General features: G+C 40.3%; 1 protein-coding gene across 6 annotated transcripts in view; it reads right to left on the bottom strand.

Annotated features, from left to right (window-relative positions):
* Nucleotides 1–23,103, bottom strand: part of LOC137436882 (alpha-aminoadipic semialdehyde synthase, mitochondrial) — a 248,802-nt gene that overhangs the window by 122,720 nt on the left and 102,979 nt on the right. For all 6 annotated transcript variants that reach the window (XM_078787110.1, XM_068131086.2, XM_078787111.1 and 3 more), the window contains 4 exons: nt 22,049–22,116; nt 12,405–12,526; nt 8,115–8,244; nt 6,634–6,744 (listed from right to left, as the gene is read on the bottom strand). In XM_078787110.1, the coding sequence (XP_078643236.1) occupies nt 6,634–6,744; nt 8,115–8,244; nt 12,405–12,526; nt 22,049–22,116 (431 nt within the window). The remainder of the gene's footprint in view (nt 1–6,633; nt 6,745–8,114; nt 8,245–12,404; nt 12,527–22,048; nt 22,117–23,103) is intronic.

Here is a 23,103-nt window from a genome sequence, read left to right as displayed (position 1 = left end):
TAATTTCCAAAATATAAAACCGATTTCCAAAAAATAAAGCTAATTTCCAAAATGAAAAACCAATATCCAAAGAATAAAGCTAATTTCCAAAATATAAAACCAATATCCAAAGGATGAGGCTAATTTCCAAAATGAAAAACCAATATCTAAAGAATAAAGCTAATTTCCAAAATATAAAACCAATATCCAAAACATAAAGCTAATTTCCAAAATATAAAACCAATATCCAAAACATAAAGCTAATTTCCAAAATATAAAACCAATATCCAAAGGATGAGGCTAATCTCCAAAATGAAAAACCAATATCTAAAGAATAAAGCTAATTTCCAAAATATAAAACCAATATCCAAAACATAAAGCTAATTTCCAAAATATAAAACCAATATCCAAAGGATGAGGCTAATTTCCAAAATATAAAACCAATATCCAAAACATAAAGCTAATTTCCAAAATATAAAACCAATATCCAAAGGATGAAGCTAATTTCCAAAATATAAAACCAATATCCAAAGGATGAAGCTAATTTCCAAAACGAAAAACCAATATCAAAAGAATAAAGCTAATTTCCAAAATATAAAACCAATATCCAAAGAATAAAGCTAATTTCCAAAATATAAAACCAATATCCAAAGGATGAAGCTAATTTCCAAAATGAAAAACCAATATCCAAAGGATGAAGCTAATTTCCAAAATATAAAACCAATATCCAAAGGATGAAGCTAATTTCCAAAATGAAAAACCAATATCTAAAGAATAAAGCTAATTTCCAAAATATAAAACCAATATCCAAAGGATGAGGCTAATTTCCAAAATGAAAAACCAATATCTAAAGAATAAAGCTAATTTCCAAAATGAAAAACCAATATCCAAAGGATGAAGCTAATTTCCAAAATATAAAACCAATATCCAAAGGATGAAGCTAATTTCCAAAATGAAAAACCAATATCTAAAGAATAAAGCTAATTTCCAAAATATAAAACCAATATCCAAAGGATGAGGCTAATTTCCAAAATGAAAAACCGATTTCCAAAAAACTAAAGCTAATTTCCAAAATGAAAAACCAATATCCAAAGAATAAAGCTAATTTCCAAAATATAAAACCAATATCCAAAGGATGAAGCTAATTTCCAAAATATAAAACCGATTTCCAAAAAATAAAGCTAATTTCCAAAATGAAAAACCAATATCCAAAGAATAAAGCTAATTTCCAAAATATAAAACCAATATCCAAAGGATGAAGCTAATTTCCAAAATGAAAAACCAATATCCAAAGGATGAAGCTAATTTCCAAAATATAAAACCAATATCCAAAAAAAGAAAGATAATTTCCAAAATATAAAACCAATATCCAAAAAAAGAAAGATAATTTCCAAAGAATAAAGCATATTTCCAAAATATAAAACCAATATCCAAAAAAAGAAAGATAATTTCCAAAATATAAAACCAATATCCAAAAAAAGAAAGATAATTTCCAAATAATAAAGCTTATTTCCAAAATATAAAACCAATATCCAAAAAAAGAAAGATAATTTCCAAAGAATAAAGCTTATTTCCAAAATATAAAACCAATATCCAAAGAATAAAGCTTATTTCCAAAATATAAAACCAATATCCAAAGGATGAAGCTAATTTCCAAAATATAAAACCAATATCCAAAGGATGAAGCTAATTTCCAAAATGAAAAACCAATATCCAAAGAATAAAGCTAATTTCCAAAATATAAAACCAATATCCAAAGGATGAAGCTAATTTCCAAAATGAAAAACCAATATCTAAAGAATAAAGCTAATTTCCAAAATATAAAACCAATATCCAAAAAAAGAAAGATAATTTCCAAAGAATAAAGCTTATTTCCAAAATATAAAACCAATATCCAAAAAAAGAAAGATAATTTCCAAAGAATAAAGCTTATTTCCAAAATATAAAACCAATATCCAAAGAATAAAGCTTATTTCCAAAATATAAAACCAATATCCAAAGATTAAAGCTTATTTCCAAAATATAAAACCAATATCCAAAAAAGAAAGATAATTTCCAAAAAATAAAACCAATATCCAAAACATAAAGCTAATTTCCAAAATATAAAACCAATATCCAAAACATAAAGCTAATTTCCAAAATATAAAACCAATATCCAAAACATAAAGCTAATTTCCAAAATATAAAACCAATATCCAAAACATAAAGCTAATTTCCAAAATATAAAACCGATTTCCAAAAAATAAAGCTAATTTCCAAAATGAAAAACCAATATCCAAAAAATAAAGCTAATTTCCAAAATATAAAACCAATATCCAAAGGATGAGGCTAATTTCCAAAATGAAAAACCAATATCTAAAGAATAAAGCTAATTTCCACAATATAAAACCAATATCCAAAACATAAAGCTAATTTCCAAAATATAAAACCAATATCCAAAACATAAAGCTAATTTCCAAAATATAAAACCGATTTCCAAAGAATAAAGCTAATTTCCAAAATATAAAACCAATATCCAAAGAATAAAGCTAATTTCCAAAATATAAAACCGATTTCCAAAAAATAAAGCTAATTTCCAAAATGAAAAACCAATATCCAAAGAATAAAGCTAATTTCCAAAATATAAAACCAATATCCAAAGGATGAAGCTAATTTCCAAAATATAAAACCAATATCCAAAGGATGAAGCTAATTTCCAAAATGAAAAACCAATATCTAAAGAATAAAGCTAATTTCCAAAATATAAAACCAATATCCAAAGAATAAAGCTAATTTCCAAAATATAAAACCAATATCCAAAGGATGAAGCTAATTTCCAAAATGAAAAACCAATATCTAAAGAATAAAGCTAATTTCCAAAATATAAAACCAATATCCAAAGAATAAAGCTAATTTCCAAAATATAAAACCAATATCCAAAACATAAAGCTAATTTCCAAAATATAAAACCGATTTCCAAAAAATAAAGCTAATTTCCAAAATGAAAAACCAATATCTAAAGAATAAAGCTAATTTCCAAAATATAAAACCAATATCCAAAGGATGAAGCTAATTTCCAAAATATAAAACCAATATCCAAAGAATAAAGCTAATTTCCAAAATGAAAAACCAATATCTAAAGAATAAAGCTAATTTCCAAAATATAAAACCGATTTCCAAAAAATAAAGCTAATTTCCAAAATGAAAAACCAATATCTAAAGAATAAAGCTAATTTCCAAAATATAAAACCAATATCCAAAGGATGAAGCTAATTTCCAAAATATAAAACCAATATCCAAAGGATGAAGCTAATTTCCAAAATATAAAACCAATATCCAAAGAATAAAGCTAATTTCCAAAATATAAAACCAATATCCAAAACATAAAGCTAATTTCCAAAATATAAAACCGATTTCCAAAAAATAAAGCTAATTTCCAAAATGAAAAACCAATATCTAAAGAATAAAGCTAATTTCCAAAATATAAAAGCAATATCCAAAGGATGAAGCTAATTTCCAAAATATAAAACCAATATCCAAAGAATAAAGCTAATTTCCAAAATGAAAAACCAATATCCAAAACATAAAGCTAATTTCCAAAATATAAAACCGATTTCCAAAAAATAAAGCTAATTTCCAAAATATAAAACCAATATCCAAAGAATAAAGCTAATTTCCAAAATATAAAACCAATATCCAAAAGATGAAGCTAATTTCCAAAATGAAAAACCAATATCCAAAGGATGAAGCTAATTTCCAAAATATAAAACCAATATCCAAAGGATGAAGCTAATTTCCAAAATGAAAAACCAATATCTAAAGAATAAAGCTAATTTCCAAAATATAAAACCAATATCCAAAGAATAAAGCTAATTTCCAAAATATAAAACCAATATCCAAAGAATAAAGCTAATTTCCAAAATATAAAACCAATATCCAAAGGATGAAGCTAATTTCCAAAATATAAAACCAATATCCAAAGGATGAAGCTAATTTCCAAAATGAAAAACCAATATCTAAAGAATAAAGCTAATTTCCAAAATATAAAACCAATATCCAAAGGATGAAGCTAATTTCCAAAATGAAAAACCAATATCTAAAGAATAAAGCTAATTTCCAAAATATAAAACCAATATCCAAAGAATAAAGCTAATTTCCAAAATATAAAACCAATATCCAAAAGATGAAGCTAATTTCCAAAATGAAAAACCAATATCCAAAGGATGAAGCTAATTTCCAAAATATAAAACCAATATCCAAAGGATGAAGCTAATTTCCAAAATGAAAAACCAATATCCAAAGAATAAAGCTAATTTCCAAAATAGAAAACCAATATCCAAAACATAAAGCTAATTTCCAAAATATAAAACCGATTTCCAAAAAATAAAGCTAATTTCCAAAATGAAAAACCAATATCCAAAGAATAAAGCTAATTTCCAAAATATAAACCAATATCCAAAGGATGAAGCTAATTTCCAAAATATAAAACCGATTTCCAAAAAATAAAGCTAATTTCCAAAATGAAAAACCAATATCCAAAGAATAAAGCTAATTTCCAAAATATAAAACCAATATCCAAAGGATGAAGCTAATTTCCAAAATATAAAACCAATATCCAAAGGATGAAGCTAATTTCCAAAATAAAAAACCAATATCTAAAGAATAAAGCTAATTTCCAAAATATAAAACCAATATCCAAAGAATAAAGCTAATTTCCAAAATATAAAACCAATATCCAAAGGATGAAGCTAATTTCCAAAATGAAAAACCAATATCCAAAGGATGAAGCTAATTTCCAAAATATAAAACCAATATCCAAAGGATGAAGCTAATTTCCAAAATGAAAAACCAATATCTAAAGAATAAAGCTAATTTCCAAAATATAAAACCAATATCCAAAGGATGAGGCTAATTTCCAAAATGAAAAACCAATATCTAAAGAATAAAGCTAATTTCCAAAATGAAAAACCAATATCCAAAGGATGAAGCTAATTTCCAAAATATAAAACCAATATCCAAAGGATGAAGCTAATTTCCAAAATGAAAAACCAATATCTAAAGAATAAAGCTAATTTCCAAAATATAAAACCAATATCCAAAGGATGAGGCTAATTTCCAAAATATAAATCCAATATCCAAAGAATAAAGCTAATTTCCAAAATATAAAACCAATATCCAAAGGATGAAGCTAATTTCCAAAATGAAAAACCAATATCCAAAACATAAAGCTAATTTCCAAAATATAAAACCGATTTCCAAAAAATAAAGCTAATTTCCAAAATGAAAAACCAATATCCAAAGAATAAAGCTAATTTCCAAAATATAAAACCAATATCCAAAGGATGAAGCTAATTTCCAAAATGAAAAACCAATATCCAAAGGATGAAGCTAATTTCCAAAATATAAAACCAATATCCAAAGGATGAAGCTAATTTCCAAAATATAAAACCGATTTCCAAAAAATAAAGCTAATTTCCAAAATGAAAAACCAATATCCAAAGAATAAAGCTAATTTCCAAAATATAAAACCAATATCCAAAGGATGAAGCTAATTTCCAAAATGAAAAACCAATATCCAAAGGATGAAGCTAATTTCCAAAATATAAAACCAATATCCAAAAAAAGAAAGATAATTTCCAAAATATAAAACCAATATCCAAAAAAAGAAAGATAATTTCCAAAGAATAAAGCTTATTTCCAAAATATAAAACCAATATCCAAAAAAAGAAAGATAATTTCCAAAATATAAAACCAATATCCCAAAAAAGAAAGATAATTTCCAAAGAATAAAGCTTATTTCCAAAATATAAAACCAATATCCAAAAAAAGAAAGATAATTTCCAAAGAATAAAGCTTATTTCCAAAATATAAAACCAATATCCAAAGGATGAAGCTAATTTCCAAAATATAAAACCAATATCCAAAGGATGAAGCTAATTTCCAAAATGAAAAACCAATATCCAAAGAATAAAGCTAATTTCCAAAATATAAAACCAATATCCAAAGGATGAAGCTAATTTCCAAAATATAAAACCAATATCCAAAAAATAAAGCTAATTTCTAAAATGAAAAACCAATATCCAAAGAATAAAGCTAATTTCCAAAATATAAAACCAATATCCAAAGGATGAAGCTAATTTCCAAAATGAAAAACCAATATCTAAAGAATAAAGCTAATTTCCAAAATATAAAACCAATATCCAAAAAAAGAAAGATAATTTCCAAAGAATAAAGCTTATTTCCAAAATATAAAACCAATATCCAAAAAAAGAAAGATAATTTCCAAAGAATAAAGCTTATTTCCAAACTATAAAACCAATATCCAAAGAATAAAGCTTATTTCCAAAATATAAAACCAATATCCAAAGATTAAAGCTTATTTCCAAAATATAAAACCAATATCCAAAAAAGAAAGATAATTTCCAAAAAATAAAACCAATGCCTTCCTTCATGTTATGATTCAAAACATTACATTTCCTTCTACCTCCTTTGTTCTCATCTCTAACCTCCTTTATTTATTCTCCACCCTCCATTAAGGCCTTAACCAACACTTTATTTTGTCCCCTATTTCCTCCGTTTTCTTTATCTGAATTGCCATGCCCCTATCCCCCTCCCCTAATTTGCGTATGTAACATGTTGACGTACCCTAAATGTGTCAATCTTAAAGACATTTACCTCTCATGTAATGCTTGCATCTCAGGAAGCACGTAACTGGTTGTGACCATATTGACCTTTTGATCAATGCAGAGCTTGGCAATTCCTGCGTGCAGCGTTTTCGGCAAGAGGCTAGAAATATACAGATATTAGGCTCAGTGGGAGAAGCAAGATTCTTGTTCAAGCAGCAATTCATATATTCGTACAAAGAGCCTTACATTGCAATCATATACGATGACAACTTCACCCTCGTAAGGAAAAGCCCTTCTAAAACGATTATTCAATAATAATATAACGGAAGGCACTTGGTAGAGCACAGACGTATCTCCATAAGGCTGAGCAGTTTACGTTTTGTATCCCACTGATACCGTTTTGTATCTGGATCCGGATCTGAACCAAAATCGAATTGGCTTGTTCCTGCCACCAAACCAACTCGTCCACCCAGGTTTTGTCACAGTTTGTCCGCAACTTTTTGAAATATTATGCCATATATAATTTGGCCCTATATCTCAATGGTGATGAAAGAATCACTTGAATTTTTTTTTTATCGGATCCATATCCTGATTTTCACCAGAAATCGAAGCAATTTTTCCTTATCACACACCCACCCTGCCCTGTCCGAATTCATCTATAACTTTTTGAGATATTGTGCCATATATCGTTTTTGGCCCTATCTCTCAAATGGTGAAGAATCACTTTAAAAATTAGAGTAACACCGTAGATTCTAACACCGTAGTAACACCGTAGCTACGGTCTAACACCGTAGATTCAGATCTTCACTAACATCTAATAATTTCATTCCAGTCACACACCCTTATCCATCGAATTTAGTCCTTTGCCAAAAGCATATTTCAGGCATGTTTTTTTTTGTGGCCGGATGCCCTTCCTGTTGCCATCACAGAATCAGCTGTGGACCGAGCCTTCGTCTAAAGACACATACCCTACAAGGCAGCAGAGGGATTTGCCATCAGTTTCCTTCTCCTTGGACCCTAGGTGGACTGCCTACTAAGGCTAAAGAGCTCCACATACCCTGATTGGATTGTTGAGTGTCATAGCAAGTTCTCACAATGGAGGGCCATGCACACGACACCTCTAGGGTACCAACCTACTCTGAGATCCTCCAGACATTTAGCGAGTGCCCTCAAGAGCACTGTTTCCATGGTGCACCACTATAATGTAGTCTGAAAGTTTTGGCAAGGGTAGAGCCTATGTACTGGAAGGAAGGGCTTACACATTCGGCCTTCTTTTCACTCGCAGAGCCATCCGGCAGCCGTAGCTAAAAGCAATGATTGGTAAACCACATCGCACCCTACTACAGCACTAGACGCATACACCTGCCCTGTGAAAAAAACAAAACACAAGCACCACATATACTGTATTAAAATCAAGTATGTTTCATAATTCCACACTAGAGTGAAAAACGATACCATACATTTCAAGTGTCTTTGCATTCAAACAGATAATACTCTCTGTGAAACTCACAGTGAAGACCCTCATCATACCTGATGACAACATGATATTCCTTGATGAGCTTTCCCAACTTTTCAATTTCATTCTCTGCATCTATATGGATGCTCCTGGTGTTGGGAAAGTCTTCAGTTAACCTTGCAAGTTGTTCTGGTATTTGAGAAGCTGCCGAACAACAACAGAATTCTCCATATTATTCTACCAACACCATGTTCAACAATTTTGATTGGTCGAGTACACAGTTTTACATTCATACTGGCATGCCTATGACGTTTTGTTCCACAAGTGGCCATCTATTTATAGGTATATGGTAATACTGACAGAAAATACATACTGAGTGGTCTAAATAGCGACCTGAGCCTTGCCTGGACAGTTCCACTACTTCGTGGTGCCTTCATTTTTGAATATCGCTCTTCCCAGCTGCAACTAGTTTTATTGAGAAAGAGGAAGAGAAAAGAGAGAAAAAGAGAAAGAAACTTATTGTTTCCTCTATTTTTGACAAGTTGGGCTGATAGGATGGCCTAGAGGTATGCGCACTCACCTCTAAGCTGTCTAGGTTGGGTTTGAATCCCAATCCAGCTAAAACTGTTATCCCAGTGTTTTACAGAGGCAGGGTGATTATCCTGCCATTGATACTAATTCGCTTAACATGGTGGTGAGGTTGTCTGTACTCCGCATTTTCAAAGTTCAATACTGTGTAGAAGATTTTAAATCAACATTTACATGCAGACACATACCTGTACACACACTGATATATATTTACTGAGTACAAGGATGTTACAGGGTAAAATGTGGGTTTAAGTGGATAATAATCATATGGTTGGTTGGAATATAGTGGAGACTATGCTATGTTTTGTTAAAATTAATTCTGTCCTCAGCACCGTGTATTGAGTGCAGCCAGTGGGAGGTGAGGTGGGGGTGAAAGCCAGCTCTCCCCGTGTGCGTGGACATGTGGGGTTAGCTCATGGTCACAAAGATCTTTGTCCTCGATTGATAAATACAGGCATCTCGCAGGGGACAACGGGACATTGTTTTTATAATTTTTGAATGTTAAATGATAATGTCGATTTCATATGGAGCAGGGGCAAGTTGTATTAAAAAATGAATGTATGTATTTTGTACAAGTCAAGATTCCCCCCTGGGTGCCAAAATGTCTGCATTCCTCTCGCTTGTACGTGGTACAACCTCCGATCTACTTCGACATAATCCAAAATATTGATTCTGCCTTGAAGCTAATGATATAATCGGCCGTGTTCGGGAATATAAACATAGGGACAATACCCCTGGTGCTCATCTGGTAGAATAAACAGTAAACTGCACCGATTAAGGTTATTTTAAACCAATTTCAATGCTTACCAGTACATCACGGGTGATGAAGGTTGTGGTGAAGTTTCATCGAAATAGTGTGTGTAGTTTCAGAGGAAAAAGCAAATTCCTATTTTATGGGGTCAAACCTGGATCCACTTTGATCCTGGTAAACCCCCTTAGACCCTGATTTTTTTAAATTCCATGAACAAACTTTAGTCACAACACAACAAATATAATTTGTGCCAAATTTGGTCACAATCCCATCAGCGGTTTCGGAGAAGAAGTTTCAAATGTTTACGGACTGACGGACTGACGGACGGACTGACAACACGCCATCGCATAAGCTCCCCTGAACTTCGTTCCAGGTGAGCTAAAAATGAGATCCACTGGAGTGTCCAGTGAGAGAGAATCCCAGCAAATTCCTTGATTGGCTAAATGTTGATAAATTAAATGGAACTAAATGTTCGAGGTCCTCTCTCCTGCTTGCATAAATTAATTCCAAAATTGTTACGTCAACATATGCAGACGACCTGTGTGTTGTGGTTAAAAACCAGGAAGATGTTTTTGAGCTCTCCCGTTGTTTTGCCAAATTTGAACTTGCTTCATCAGCAACAGTAAATTGGAACAAGAGCGTAGCTCTTTCTCTGTACCCAGATACCCTATCTGGGTCACAGGCTTCACATGCGGTTCCCCCAACTCTTCCAGGAGGAATGTTATGGAAATAGGATGGGTTTAAATACTTAGGCATCCATTTGGGAACTACAAGCTATATGAAGACAAACTGGGCTTGTTTCCCAGATAACATAAAGCAGAAACTATCAAAATGGAAAGGGATGCTCCATGTCTTGTCACTTATGGCATGGGTAACGATAATAAACAACCTGGTGCTTCCAATCGTATGGCATAAGGTCATCACACTCCAGCCTCCTCAAGCTCTGATCACCAACATTCAGAGGGGTCTCGTTGACTTTTTCTGGGGAGGCCACCACTGGCTTAATACCTTGCTCAGGCAAGTAGGTGGAATGGACTATGACCGGGAACTTTTCCTTGTGGACTTGAAGCAGGTCGATAGAGCTCCGCTCCCTGCATTTCATCTGTCTCTCCTGAATGCCTGGCAAGCTCAAGGAGTGCAGCGGTTGGAGATCTATTACGATCCCAGGAGGTTTGTGCATGAGACATCGTTCCAAAACTCATTATTCACTGAAGTATCTACCAGCCGAGCTTTTATGGAACATTTTACGAACAATGGGATTAATAAAGTGCGAGATCTTATGGAGCTATCCTTGAAGCGATGGTTGCCTGCCAGCTCTGTTTCTGGAAAAATTGGCTTGCATTCAATTAGAATAGTGAGCAGGGTCATACAATTGTATCCCAGACTTTTTTAGATTTAAATATTGGGTGGAATGGGGTAAATGAAGAAGTAGATTTTCGTCTATCCTTCCCTGGACTCTCAATCACTGCCCAAGAACAACACGGTGTGTTTTCCTCAAACAGCGAAGAATCCAGTGTGTTCCACATCATGGGGAAAAGGGCAATGTACAGAATTTGTCTGAAGGTGTGCTTTCCGGGCTGTGCAGCACCCTTAAGGAACAAGTGGAAAGAGCTTTTACCTGCAGGAGCATTTCTCACTCCAAATTGGGATGAAATGTACAGGTGTCCTACTGTCGGACATACAGGAGACCTAAATTGGAGACTGGTCCATCACGCCCTGGCCACACAGGTGTTAGTTCAGGAGTTTAACTCTGCTGTGTCTAATTTATGTCCTTTTTGTGGTAATGTTGAACATTTGTATCATGCGTTTATTGATTGCAAGAGATTGTCATCTCTGTTTCTGTATTTGAGCCAAATCTTTTGTAAATGTTAAATTGTTTTTTTCCGTTACAATCTTTGTTTACGGACTTGCATGCAACACAAGAAAAACGGATTTTTGCTTTTCAATTTTTTGCTTGGAATCGCTAAGCTTGCAATTTATAAAACCAGAAAAGCCAGATTAGGTGGTGGAAAAAATGCAAATGCACTTTTTTGTTTTTGTAGGGATGGTGTCAGCACGTACAGTATAAAGCTGGAACATGCTTATCATGTAAACATGGGGAACCTTCTTGTGTTTGAAGAGTTATAGAGCAAGGAGGGGGGAGGGGGGATTGTGCAAATGCATTGGAAATGAGGTTTTGATTTGTATGTAAAGCGGAGTTTGAATACTTTTGGTTTTATACTTTTATGATAAAAGGACACAAAGTCAAAGAGTCTGTCTGTCTGTCTCTTTTTTTTTTTTCTCTCTCTTTCTCTTTCTTTCTTTTCTCTTTCTTTCTTTTCTTTATCTTTCTTTCTTTTTCCTTCTTTCTTCTCTCTCTCTCTCTCTCTCTCTCTCTCTCTCTCTCTCTCTCTCTCTCTCTCTCTCTCTCTCTCTCTCTCTCTCTCTCTCTCTCTCTCTCTCTCTCTCTCATGATTCCGCAAAGGCAGGAGTATACTATCCTAGGTGTGGTGATCTATGGGTTGCTCCTGCGAGATTGATCAGCTGTCTCTGTGCCAGGGGTTGTTCAAGTGAAATGTCTGGGAAAATACAACAACAACAACAACAACAAGAACTGGCTACAGCAGAATCTGTGTGTGCTGACCTACAGCAAATCAATCATCTCCCTCATGGAACCTGACATTAAACCCAGTTAAATCTCATGCCCTCAGATTGCTCTAGCGAACTCTGTCAAAATGGACTTGGAAACAGTGGGTGTGGCTCACAAAATTCAAAACGACTTATTAATGGATCATTTAAAAAGCTTCCTTCAATTAATACCCACACATAAATGAACAATAATATTATGAATCACATCCACGGTAAGTAACCTTTTACTTTTGCTTTCTTCAGCTGGATTTGTCCCCACAACCTGCATGTTACCGGACAAGTGTCTGTGCCACTAGGACACTGTACCCACTCCAATAGGAGAGAGTTTATCTGAATGCACATCAACAAGAAAGAGGTTAAAATGGGATGTGTGTGCCATTTATACTCATGTTCATACCAACTGTGATGCTTGTATCCAGTTGTTGACTTAGAAAGTTGACAACAGGTGTGGATACAAAACCAGAGCCAAGTATCAATACATTTCGCCCACTTTTCATTTCGGTCGCTTTCCTCCACTCCCTGCACATCCACATCACAAACATACCGAAAGAACACTCTTTAAGTGATCATTCATTTGAAAAGCTTTGATCATGATTGAACATGATGAGGATGCAAAGAGTGCAATCTACTATAAATGGATGAGGTGTGTGTGTGTGTGTGTGTGTGTGTGTGTGTGTGTGTGTGTGTGTGTGTGTGTGTGTGTCATGTTTCTTGTGGAGTTATACTGGAGCTTCCAGATGTAGAATGTGATACACCAAAATGATCGTCATGATGTCCTCAGTTGATTAAGCTAATTAACTACAAAGAATCCAGAAGAATTCCCATGTTTCTAAACGTACGCCATGTTAATGTGTACAGAGCAGTTTAATAGGGCCTCCCACGCCATGGCATTCTAATTACAAAATAAATAACAAAAGCAATGATAACATTGCAACAAAGCATATATTAGTTAATACTCATAATATTAAGAACAATAACATTCGTATCATTTGGCAAAAATAATAATGATCGTATGATCCCCCTCCCCCTACCCTGGCCGAAGCATATCTGTGCTTGGTGAAAGGCATCCTAATGTTCCAGCACTACAATTTGGCAGGTATGCTAAAAGGCCATGAATACCAATGGAAATTTGGTCCAATGGACCAACAGGCCCACGAGATTTATTTTTGAAATAACCGAGCATGCTACCAAATGCTGTATCAAGTTACTCCAAGAGATAAAGTGCCGTACTCTCCCGCTGTGTACCAAATTTAGACGGCCGAGCAACCATTGGTACCCGCCGGGATAATGCTAATTTTGTTATGGCCAATCGCTACTCTGGGTGCGAGCAATGGCGGACCAATGGAAGAAAAGACATACACAGACAGAGAGAAAGGAATCGTTTAACGATTCGATTTATTTACAAATATTTACAGTGAAACTTATCGATAGGAAAGAAAAGGGACAAGAAGCACAAACTTACCTTATTATATGCCTTAAGACGTTTACAACAAATAAACACAACAAGGGCGCCCATCACACATTCACAGAGGAGGGGAAGGGGAACTAATGTTGGGAACCTGTTAGCTAAATGGCCATGATGTTACCAGATGCTTCTCCTCGCGACGCCTTTTGTCTCGACCTCACCAACCAGCACCTGGCCGGAAAACGGCAGTCCCGAACACGAGCAGGTAAAGGTGATCCCAGCATGAACACGAGCAGGTAAAGTTGATTCCCAGCACGAACACGAGCAGGTAAAATACGTCGGGAACTCGGCAGAGTCGGCAAGAGTGCCAGGGTCACGTGGAGCAAGTACATTGTTATCTCGTGCAGGGTATAGAGTACATCGTGGCCTCGTGCAGAAAGTGAGTGTCGTGCACCGAGAAGGAGTCTGGCAGTTGACAGAGAGCAATGAACATGTGCAAAACGAGCAAAGTCCAAGGCCTTTTTGTCGTGTACACGTGCAGCGAGAGGAGCAGGGAGAGTCCGGCCAAGAGAGAATCACGTGCAGATGTGGGCTGTCCACCTTTACCAAAATATGACAGACAACACTTGATAGATAAAGGATTATTTATTCGTACATACGGAGAGAAAGGTTTGTCCTCAGGCAAGCACATCTCTAAATTCTACTCAAGACAGCATTTTGATTTATACTCAAATTGTCTACGAGAAAGGAAGGCAAAAGCAAAGTGAAATATAAGATAACAGAAGAACTGAAGTAAGAGGCCTTGGCTCCACATTTGACTTGGCTTGACCGGACCACAGGGTCCGGTCGAGAATGGATGTATATGTCCTGAATGAAACCAGCAGAGAGAGAGAGAGAGAGAGAGAGAGAGAGAGAGCAATAATTATCATGCAGGCAGGTGCTGAGTGAACCCGGCAGAGAGAGCGAGAGAACACGTGTGCAAGGCCTTTTGTCAGGGCCTGGCAAGGGGGTGGCGCTGCTGTTTGAGGGTGTCGTGGCTCCCGATTGGTGGAGCCCATCACTCCGCCCCCACTAGCTCTCTCGAAGGGACTCAGGTCCTGATTGGTGCATATCCCAATGGTCTTTGGTCTGTCTTCTGTCCTTCAAGACTTTAAATCAATCTGTGGATGCAATCTTTGTGCATCTGCCTGGTTTAATATCCCTTTATTAGTGGAGGGCCTGTCTTTCCTCTCCCCAATGCATAAATACATACTAACCCGAAATAAGGGGAAGCGGCTAAGATAATCGTCTGCTATGAAATAACTATTCTAAGGGACCTGTATGGTGGTTGCCATTACTTCTCAGCATTTCCCAAAACCACAATAATACACTTCAAATCATGTGACACTACAATATTACACGAGTCTGGCCCATAATATAGATTATAGAACCAGATAAAAGCATGCTGTACTGACACAGACAGGTGGCCAAGCAGTACTGACACTGACAGGTATCTGTGAGCAGTACATTATGCAGAGGATTATTAGCCCCCATTTGACTAAGTCTGAAACGGGGGCTTTATGGATTGGGTCTCATCCATCCGTCCGTCTGTGCGTGCGTGGGTGGGTGGGTGCGCCAGTCGAGTATTTCATGCATTTGGCTCTGTTACTAGGCAACTGAGACTATTACTAGGCAACTACTGCTGAGCATTCTGGGAGGAGTGCAAGCAGGGCAGCAGTGATAATTGTCCTTTAGCTGACTTCATAAACATATTCTGTTGTTGAGCGTTTTCTTGTCCTTGAGCAAAACTGTGCGGAAGGGGAAATAGTTTCTTCCTTACGAAGCAGGTGCCATTCTTATCTCTTTCCCATTCACGTGCTTTAATGTTACTATATAAAGCCATAGCTAGCTGTGCTTAGTTTAAGAGAACTGTGTTGGATATTGCTGAGTTTTTACTGGGGTTACTAGCTAATATCCCAGCTTCTCTTCCATGTACATGTCTTCAATTTAATAAATTCTCCTGTAATTGTCCGAGTCTTGTCAGGTGTCAGGTTGGGACCTCGACCCAACGAAGCTCGCCGTCGCGAAAGCGGAGTTCGCCACGCTGGAGCGGCTGGGCATCGTCCGGCACTCCAACAGCACATGGGCCTCACCTCTGCACATTGTGCCCAAGCCTGGCGGCGGATGGCGGCCGTGCGGTGACTACCGCCGGCTCAACGATGCCACCACCCCCGACCACTACCCGGTCCCGCACATTCAGGACTTTTCCGCCCGGTTGGCGAAAACGACCATTTTTTCCAAGGTGGACCTCATCCGGGGCTACCACCAGGTCCCCGTAAAACCGGAAGACGTACCGAAGACGGCCGTTATAACACCTTTCGGCCTCTTCAAGTTCTTGCGGATGCCTTTTGGGTTGAAAAATGCGGCCCAGGCGTTCCAGCGGCTCATGGACAGCGTCTTGCGCAACTTGTCCTTCGTCTACGTCTACCTGGACGACATCCTAGTCGCGAGCGCGTCCCGGGAGGAGCACCTGCTCCATCTCCGCACGCTCTTCGAATGCCTGGGCCAGCATGGCCTGATAATCAACCCCGCGAAGTGCCGGTTCGGCGTCACCGCCATCGACTTCCTGGGGCACCGCATCACCAGGCATGGGGCCATCCCTTTACCGGCCAAGGTGGAGGCGGTCAGGAGTTTCCCGCGCCCCCGCACGATCAAGGGGCTCCAGGAATTCCTGGGCATGGTGAATTTTCATCACTGCTTCGTGCCCCGCGTCGCCCAGCTCCTGCGCCCCCTGCACAAGGCCCTCCAGGGGAAGCCGGGCAAAGGTGATATCGCCTGGACGGAGCAGATGGACGCGGCATTTGCGGGTGCGAAGCTGGCCTTGGCCAACGCCACCATGCTGGCGCACCCGGCGCCCGATGCACCAATCGCCCTCACCACCGACGCGTCGGACTACGCGGTGGGCGCGGTGCACGAACAGTGGGTGAATGGTGTTTTGCAGCCACTGGCGTTTTTTAGCTGGCAGCTCCGCCCGCATGAACGCTGGTACAGCACCTTCGACCGCGAGCTTCTCAGGCTCCACCTGGCGGTCCGACACTTCCGCCATCTTCTCGAGGGCCGCCCGTTCACGGCCTTCGTCGATCACAAGCCCCTGGTTTTCGCGATGGCCAAGGTCGCCGAGCCATGGTCAGCCTGGCAGCAGCGTCACCTCTCTGCCGTGTCCGAATACACGACGGACATCCGACACGTCGCGGGTAAGGACAACCCGGTGGCGGATTGCCTTTCCCTGTCCGTCGCCCACGCGGTCCACCTCGGGATCGACTATGCCTGGATGGCGGCGGACCAGACCGCCGACCCCGACGTCCAGGCCTTTCAGACCGCCATCACGGGCATCTGCGTCACCGAGGTACCGTTCGACGTCACGGGCACGGCCCTCTTGTGCGACGTCTCCCTCGGCCGGCCTCGCCCCATCATGCCCGCTGGCTGGCAGCACCTGGTTTTTGATGCCATCCACGGCCTGTCCCACCCGGGCACGAAGGCCTCCCAGAAAGCTTGTCGCGGCAAAGTTTGTCTGGCATGGCCTCCGGAAGAACGTCCGCGACTGGGCCAGAACGTGCCTCGCGTGCCAGCGCGTGAAGGTCCACCGCCACAACCAGGCCCCGTTGGCCCCGTTTACGGTGCCCGAACGTCGGTTCGACCATGTACACGTTGACTTGGTGGGACCTGTGCCCCCCTCGTGGGGTTTCACCCACCTCCTCACCATGGTGGACCACACCACCCGGTGGCCGGAGGCCGTGCCATTGGCGGTGACGGCTGCGGCTGACGTCGCGCAAGCTTTCATTGCCAGCTGTTCACCTCGGAGCTCTGGGGAGCGGTGGCGCAAGGGCTCGGCGTCAAGCTGCACTGCACCACGCCCTATCACCCCCAGGCCAACAGCCTGTGCGAGCGCTTCCATCGCTCGATGAAGGCCACGCTCCAGGCCAGCCTCAGCGATGGCAGCTGGGCCGACAGGCTCCCCTGGGTCCTGCTGGGCCTCAGGACGGCGCCCAAGGACGACCTGCGCGTGTCCTCGGTGGAGCTGGTCTTCGGACAACCACTGCGGGTACCGGGCAAATTCCTCCCCGACTCCACGGCACCTTGGTCGCAACAGCGCTCCACCCTTCAGGAGACCGCCAGGAGGTTCGCCCCGGTGCCGACGGCACACCACGGTTGCCCGTCCTCACACGTCGCCCCGGAGCTTCGCACGGCGGAGTACGTTTTTGTCCGGCACGACGCCCACCGGGCACCGCTGCGGCCCCCGTACGACGGGCCCTTCCGCGTGCTGGAGACCGGGGACAAGCACTTCACCGTGGACATCGGCGGTACTCCAGATCGCATCTCCGTGGACCGCCTCGACCTGGACCACCCCCCGCAAGCAGCTCTGCCTCCGCCTCGAGGTCGCCCCCCGGCGGGCAGACCCCCGGCACCCCCCACCCCCGCCGTCCCGCCACCCCGCAGCCCTGCACGCATCGCCAGAGGGAGTTTCGGCCGGGTCATCCGTCCTCCCCGCAAGCTCGCCCTTCAGGTGCGCGGGAATTCTTGGGGGGCGGCGTGTGGCGGACACAATGCCAGGGGGTAATAATTCCGCGCACCAGTGGGTGACGCGAGCGACCGGACGTGGAAGCAAGGCTCGGGCCACGCCCGGAGCAAAGGAGTCATGAGGCTCAGGGTTGAACTGGAATACATGCCCCGCCTTTCGGCCGACCGGCCACGTCCGAGGGCAAGGCGTGGCCTCGGGACATATATGCGGGCTCGAAAGTCGAGCCCGCCCAGTGCTTCCGTGCGAGCATTGAATAAAGTGTTTGGTTTTGTTCAACGCGTGGTGGCCTACCTTCTTGACAAACCAGTTGTGTGTGCATAGCACCACACGTGTGCATTACTGTACGTGTTTTCTCCTCGTGTGATTTACTGTACCGGTACGTGTTTTCTCGTCATGCGATTTACTGTACGTGTTTTCTCCTCGTGTACATTACTGTACGTGTTTTCTCCTCGTGCGATTTACTTTACGTGTTTTTACTTTACGTGTACATTGATTTACATGTACTTTAGAAATTCTGGAATGCAGGATCATAACATTTAATTTTTCTATTAGTTTTGTACAATGTCAAAACGGAGCCTCATTGTGGAGCAGGTGCTGGAGCTGTTGGAGGCAGAAGAGATCCCCAACACTGCCGAGGAATCGTAATGTTCTGAACCAGATTCAGACCCAGACTACCAACCTGGGACAGATACCGTGCGTCCTCCTCTGCTGTAACTTCGGCAAGCAACATCAGCTTCTGAAGTAGTGCAGTTGCCGGAATACTCTGGTAGTGAGAACAGTGATGATGACATTGAAGAGGACAGTGGAGACAACACCGAAGGAAACATTCGAACCAGTCGAAATGGGACATACCAGAGCGAAAATGCTCCACCTCAGAGGAAAACACTGAGCGCAAACAAAATGAAGAAACAACCAGGTCCTGTACCAAGAAACTATGCAATGTCACCCAAAGATGCCCGGGATCTCTTTGTTACTGACAACATGCTTGAAGAGATTTGCAAGTGTTCAAACCTCGAAGGGCGGAGAACATCAGCAATCCATAGCAAGGTATTCCATGATATCTCCAAAAAGGAGCTTCTGGCTTTTTTCGGCCTTGCCCTTTTAGCAAGATACAAAAAACTGGGATGTTTCCCAACGGGAGTTCTTTGGGAATAGCTTGTTGAACCCAACGTATCGCGCCACAATGTCCATTAAAAGATTTGAGGAAATTCGCCGTTTTTTTGTGGTATGACAACAAGAAGCCAAGAGACTTTCGTCTGAAAAGAGACCACATGGCAACCTTTAGAGATGTTTGGAACCTTTTCCTTGCAAACTGTCTTAAGAGGTTTGTTCCCCATGAGTGTGTCACAGCAGCTGGAACCTGTAGAGGGCGATGCAAGTTTGTCCAATACATGCCCAGCAAGCCAGCAAAGTACGGAATAAAAATTTTCTATTGTTGTTCTGGTGTCTGGCTTTTGTGTTAAAACAAATATGGCAGCCGATGTACATGACCGATGACATCAACTTTTTTTTCTACACCAATTTAGCCCGAGATGATGCTCACCAAATTTCATCTAATCGGATGAAGTTCTGTACTTGTCGAATTATGACGTCATAATGGAAGCACCTATGACCTCATCATCAACATATGTTATTCCCCATGGAGAATACTTTACAATGAGCGATGTCTCAATTTTTTCTATGCAGCGCTTTCGGAGATATAGAGGTGCAAATTTTTAACTTTTTCCAAGATGGCGCCGGTACCACTTTATATATGACGTCATACTTTTCATTAAAAAATTATACAGGTGGAGATGCACCTATGGTGAAAATGTCCTGTCAATCGGACCAACAGTTGCAGAGAAAATCATATTAATTCAGTGCGGACGCACAGACAGACAGACAGACAGACAAACAGACAAATGAAAAATCGGCCAGAGACCGAGGACTTGCCGGAATGTACTTTTTTATCGGCCATTTTTGACAAATATGGCGGCCGAACCACGTGACCGATGACGTCATCATTATTTGTTTTCTAAACTACTTATTCCTTGATGATGCTCAAGAAATTTCATCTTCATCGGATGAAGTTTTGTACTTGTTGAATTATGACGTCATAATGGAGGCACCTATGACATCATCATTAACATATTTTATTCCCCATGGAGAGTTCTTTACAATGAGCCATGTCTCAATTTTTTCTATTCAGCACTTTCGGAGATATAGAGGTGCAAATTTTTTGTTTTTTCCAAGATGGCGGCCGAACCACGTGACCGATGACCTCATCAATTGGGCACAGTCTATTCCAGGGCAAGACAAATATGTCTGTAAAGTTTGGCAATTCTACGTGCAACGGTGTAGACATAGTACTGCGAACAAACAGACAAACAGACAGATGAAAAATCGGTCAGAGACCGAGGACTTGCCGGAATGTACTTTTTTATCGGCCATTTAGGACAAATATGGCGGCCGAACCACGTGACCGATGACGTCATCATTAACATATTTTATTCCCCATGGAGAGTTCTTTACAATGAGCCATGTCTCAATTTTTTCTGTTCAGCACTTTTGGAGATATAGTGGTGCAAATTTTTGCCGTTTTTCCAAGATGGCGGCCGACCACGTGACATATGACGTCATCATTAACATATTTTATTCCCCATGGAGAGTTCTTTACAATGAGCCATGTCACAATTTTTTCTGTTCAGCACTTTTGGAGATATAGTGGCGCAACGTTTTGCCGTTTTTCCAAGATGGCGCCCGAACCACGTGACTGATGACGTCATCATTTACATATGTTATTCCCCATGGAGAGTTCTTTACAATGAGCCATGTCTCAATTTTTTCTGTACAGTACTTTCGGAGATATAGAGGTGCAAAGTTTTTCGGTTTTTCCAAGATGGCGGCCGAACCACGTCACCGATGACGTCATCAATTGGGCACAGTCTATTCCAGGGCAAGACCAATATGTGTGCAAAGTTTGGCGATTCTCCGTGCAACGGTGTAGACGCAGTGCTGCAGAAAGACAGACAAACAGACAAACAGACAGACAAACAGACAAACAGACAAACGAACAGATCAACATACTTGCCGGAATTTGTTCTGGCAAGTAACAAACTGACTCAATGCAATACCCTCTCCTCTGGCAAGGGTAATTAGCACAAAAAAGCACAATTAGCTTCAAATTAGCACAAGTTAGCATAATTCATAACAATATAAAACAACTTAGCATCAAATTAGCAAAATTTAGCATCAAATTAGCACAAAATAGCACAATTAGCATTACTATAACAAACTAATTAGCATAATTAGAAGAAAATTAGCAGAAATTTGCATAATTATCATCACGTCATCACAGACTGGCATAATTAGCATCACATTAGCACAAATTGGCAGAGTTAAAATCACATTAGCACAATCTTTTTTTTAACTTTAGTTTGTTTTGCCCCCAGGGCCTGGCAGGCCCTTATAGTGCAGTGTTATCTGTTTTTTTAGAGACGTCACATCAGGTTAAGACATTGAAGACGCAGAGGGCCCAAAAGACCCTGAGGACCCAAATACCTCGAGGACCCAAAATACCCAAACGATTCCAAGGACCAAAAATACCATGAGGACCCAAAATACCCCTTTTAGACCACTTTTACCTTTAAGACTATTCGACACCTTTAGATCCCTTCAGCCTTCAGACCTTTACAGCGCTTAAGTCCCTTTAGACCCCTTAGACCTTTACAACATTTAGATCCCTTACACCTTTCAGACAGATTAGACGGCTTGGACCCTTGGCCATTTAGAGCTTTACACCACTTGGGCCTCTTGGACCTCTTTAGATCCTTTTTACATGCTCGAGAAATTAGACTCTTTTCATCCTCTTAGACACCAACTACTATTGTAACGTACCCTTTAATTAGACCTTTAGAACATCTAGAACCTTATAAGTGCACACCATGCAAACATCTGTAGTATTCTTGTAAAACACAGACTACACTTTTTCAGCAGGTGATGCACAAACTCTACCTACCCAGGAGTTGGGTACTCTGCTTGTAATAATAACAATAATAATAATAATAATAATAATAATAGAAAAGGAGAAAATACTGACCTCTGCTCACGAACTTTCTTAATGAACTCAAACCGAGGAGTTAGCACACCATTTGAAGCAACAATGGCCTGCAGAAAAGGTACCATTCACAAAATTAAATTTGAAAGTGGGAGGATTTGTGTAGGGAGGGGGGGGGGATGAGAGGAAGGGAGTATGGGCGAAGTGGGGAGTGTAGGGGGGAAGTGGGGAGTGTAGGGGACGTGGAGAGTGTAGGGGACGTGGATAGTATAGGAGAAGTGGGGAGTGTAAGGTGCGGAGGAATATGCAAATGATGAAGGCCCCTCCAAGAAGATTGTTGTTCAAGAAGATTAATGGAGAACTTTCACTTAGTACAGTAGAGATACACGTCAAAGAAATATCATAAAGGCTCACCAAATACACCAGCATACACAGTACTGACAGCCAAGTGAAGTTCTGGATTCTATAGCCAAAGCAAGTCGCTTTATACTGGCTGGAGGACAAAATAACACAAATTGGGAGGGGAAAGTAGTGAGAGGAGCAAAGATGGGATTGGTCGAGTGAAGTATGGGTGGGAGGGAGAGAGCAGTGGGGATTGGTCGAGTGTGGAGAGATCATTCCACCTGTTCATCTATCTATAATTCCACTAATCTCTGTGTGTGTGTGTGTGTGTCTGTGTGTGTGTATGCGACCGCTGTTTCTCGACAACTACCGGTCCGATATACTTGAAACTTGCCAGGTATATTGCTGGGGACCCGAGGATGTGCCTTTTCAAGGTTTCATATTAATCGGACAAGTAGTTACCGAGCTATGGCGATTTCGCCGTTCGCCGTTCGCTTTGGCGTTGCGAATGGACCAAACCATTTCATGTAAATAGAGGGGGGGGGGGGGGTTCTGTGGTCGTTGCGAATGGACCAAACCATTTCATGTAAATAGAGGGGGGGGATTGTCACCGTACTCGCAAGCCGTTCGCTTTGGCTTTGCGAATGGACCAAACCATTTCATGTAAATAGAGGGGGGGGATATAATTTTAGATATATATATAGTACGGGCATGCCCTAGTCTATCTATAATTCCACTAATCTCTGTGTGTGTGT

This window comes from Myxine glutinosa, chromosome 11 (assembly GCF_964187855.1).
Source record: "Myxine glutinosa chromosome 11, kmMyxGlut1.1, whole genome shotgun sequence".
In the NCBI taxonomy this organism is placed as follows: Eukaryota; Metazoa; Chordata; class Myxini; order Myxiniformes; family Myxinidae; genus Myxine; species Myxine glutinosa.
The sequence above is the reverse complement of the archived record's forward strand: the minus strand, read 5'-3'. Positions and strand labels throughout refer to the sequence as shown.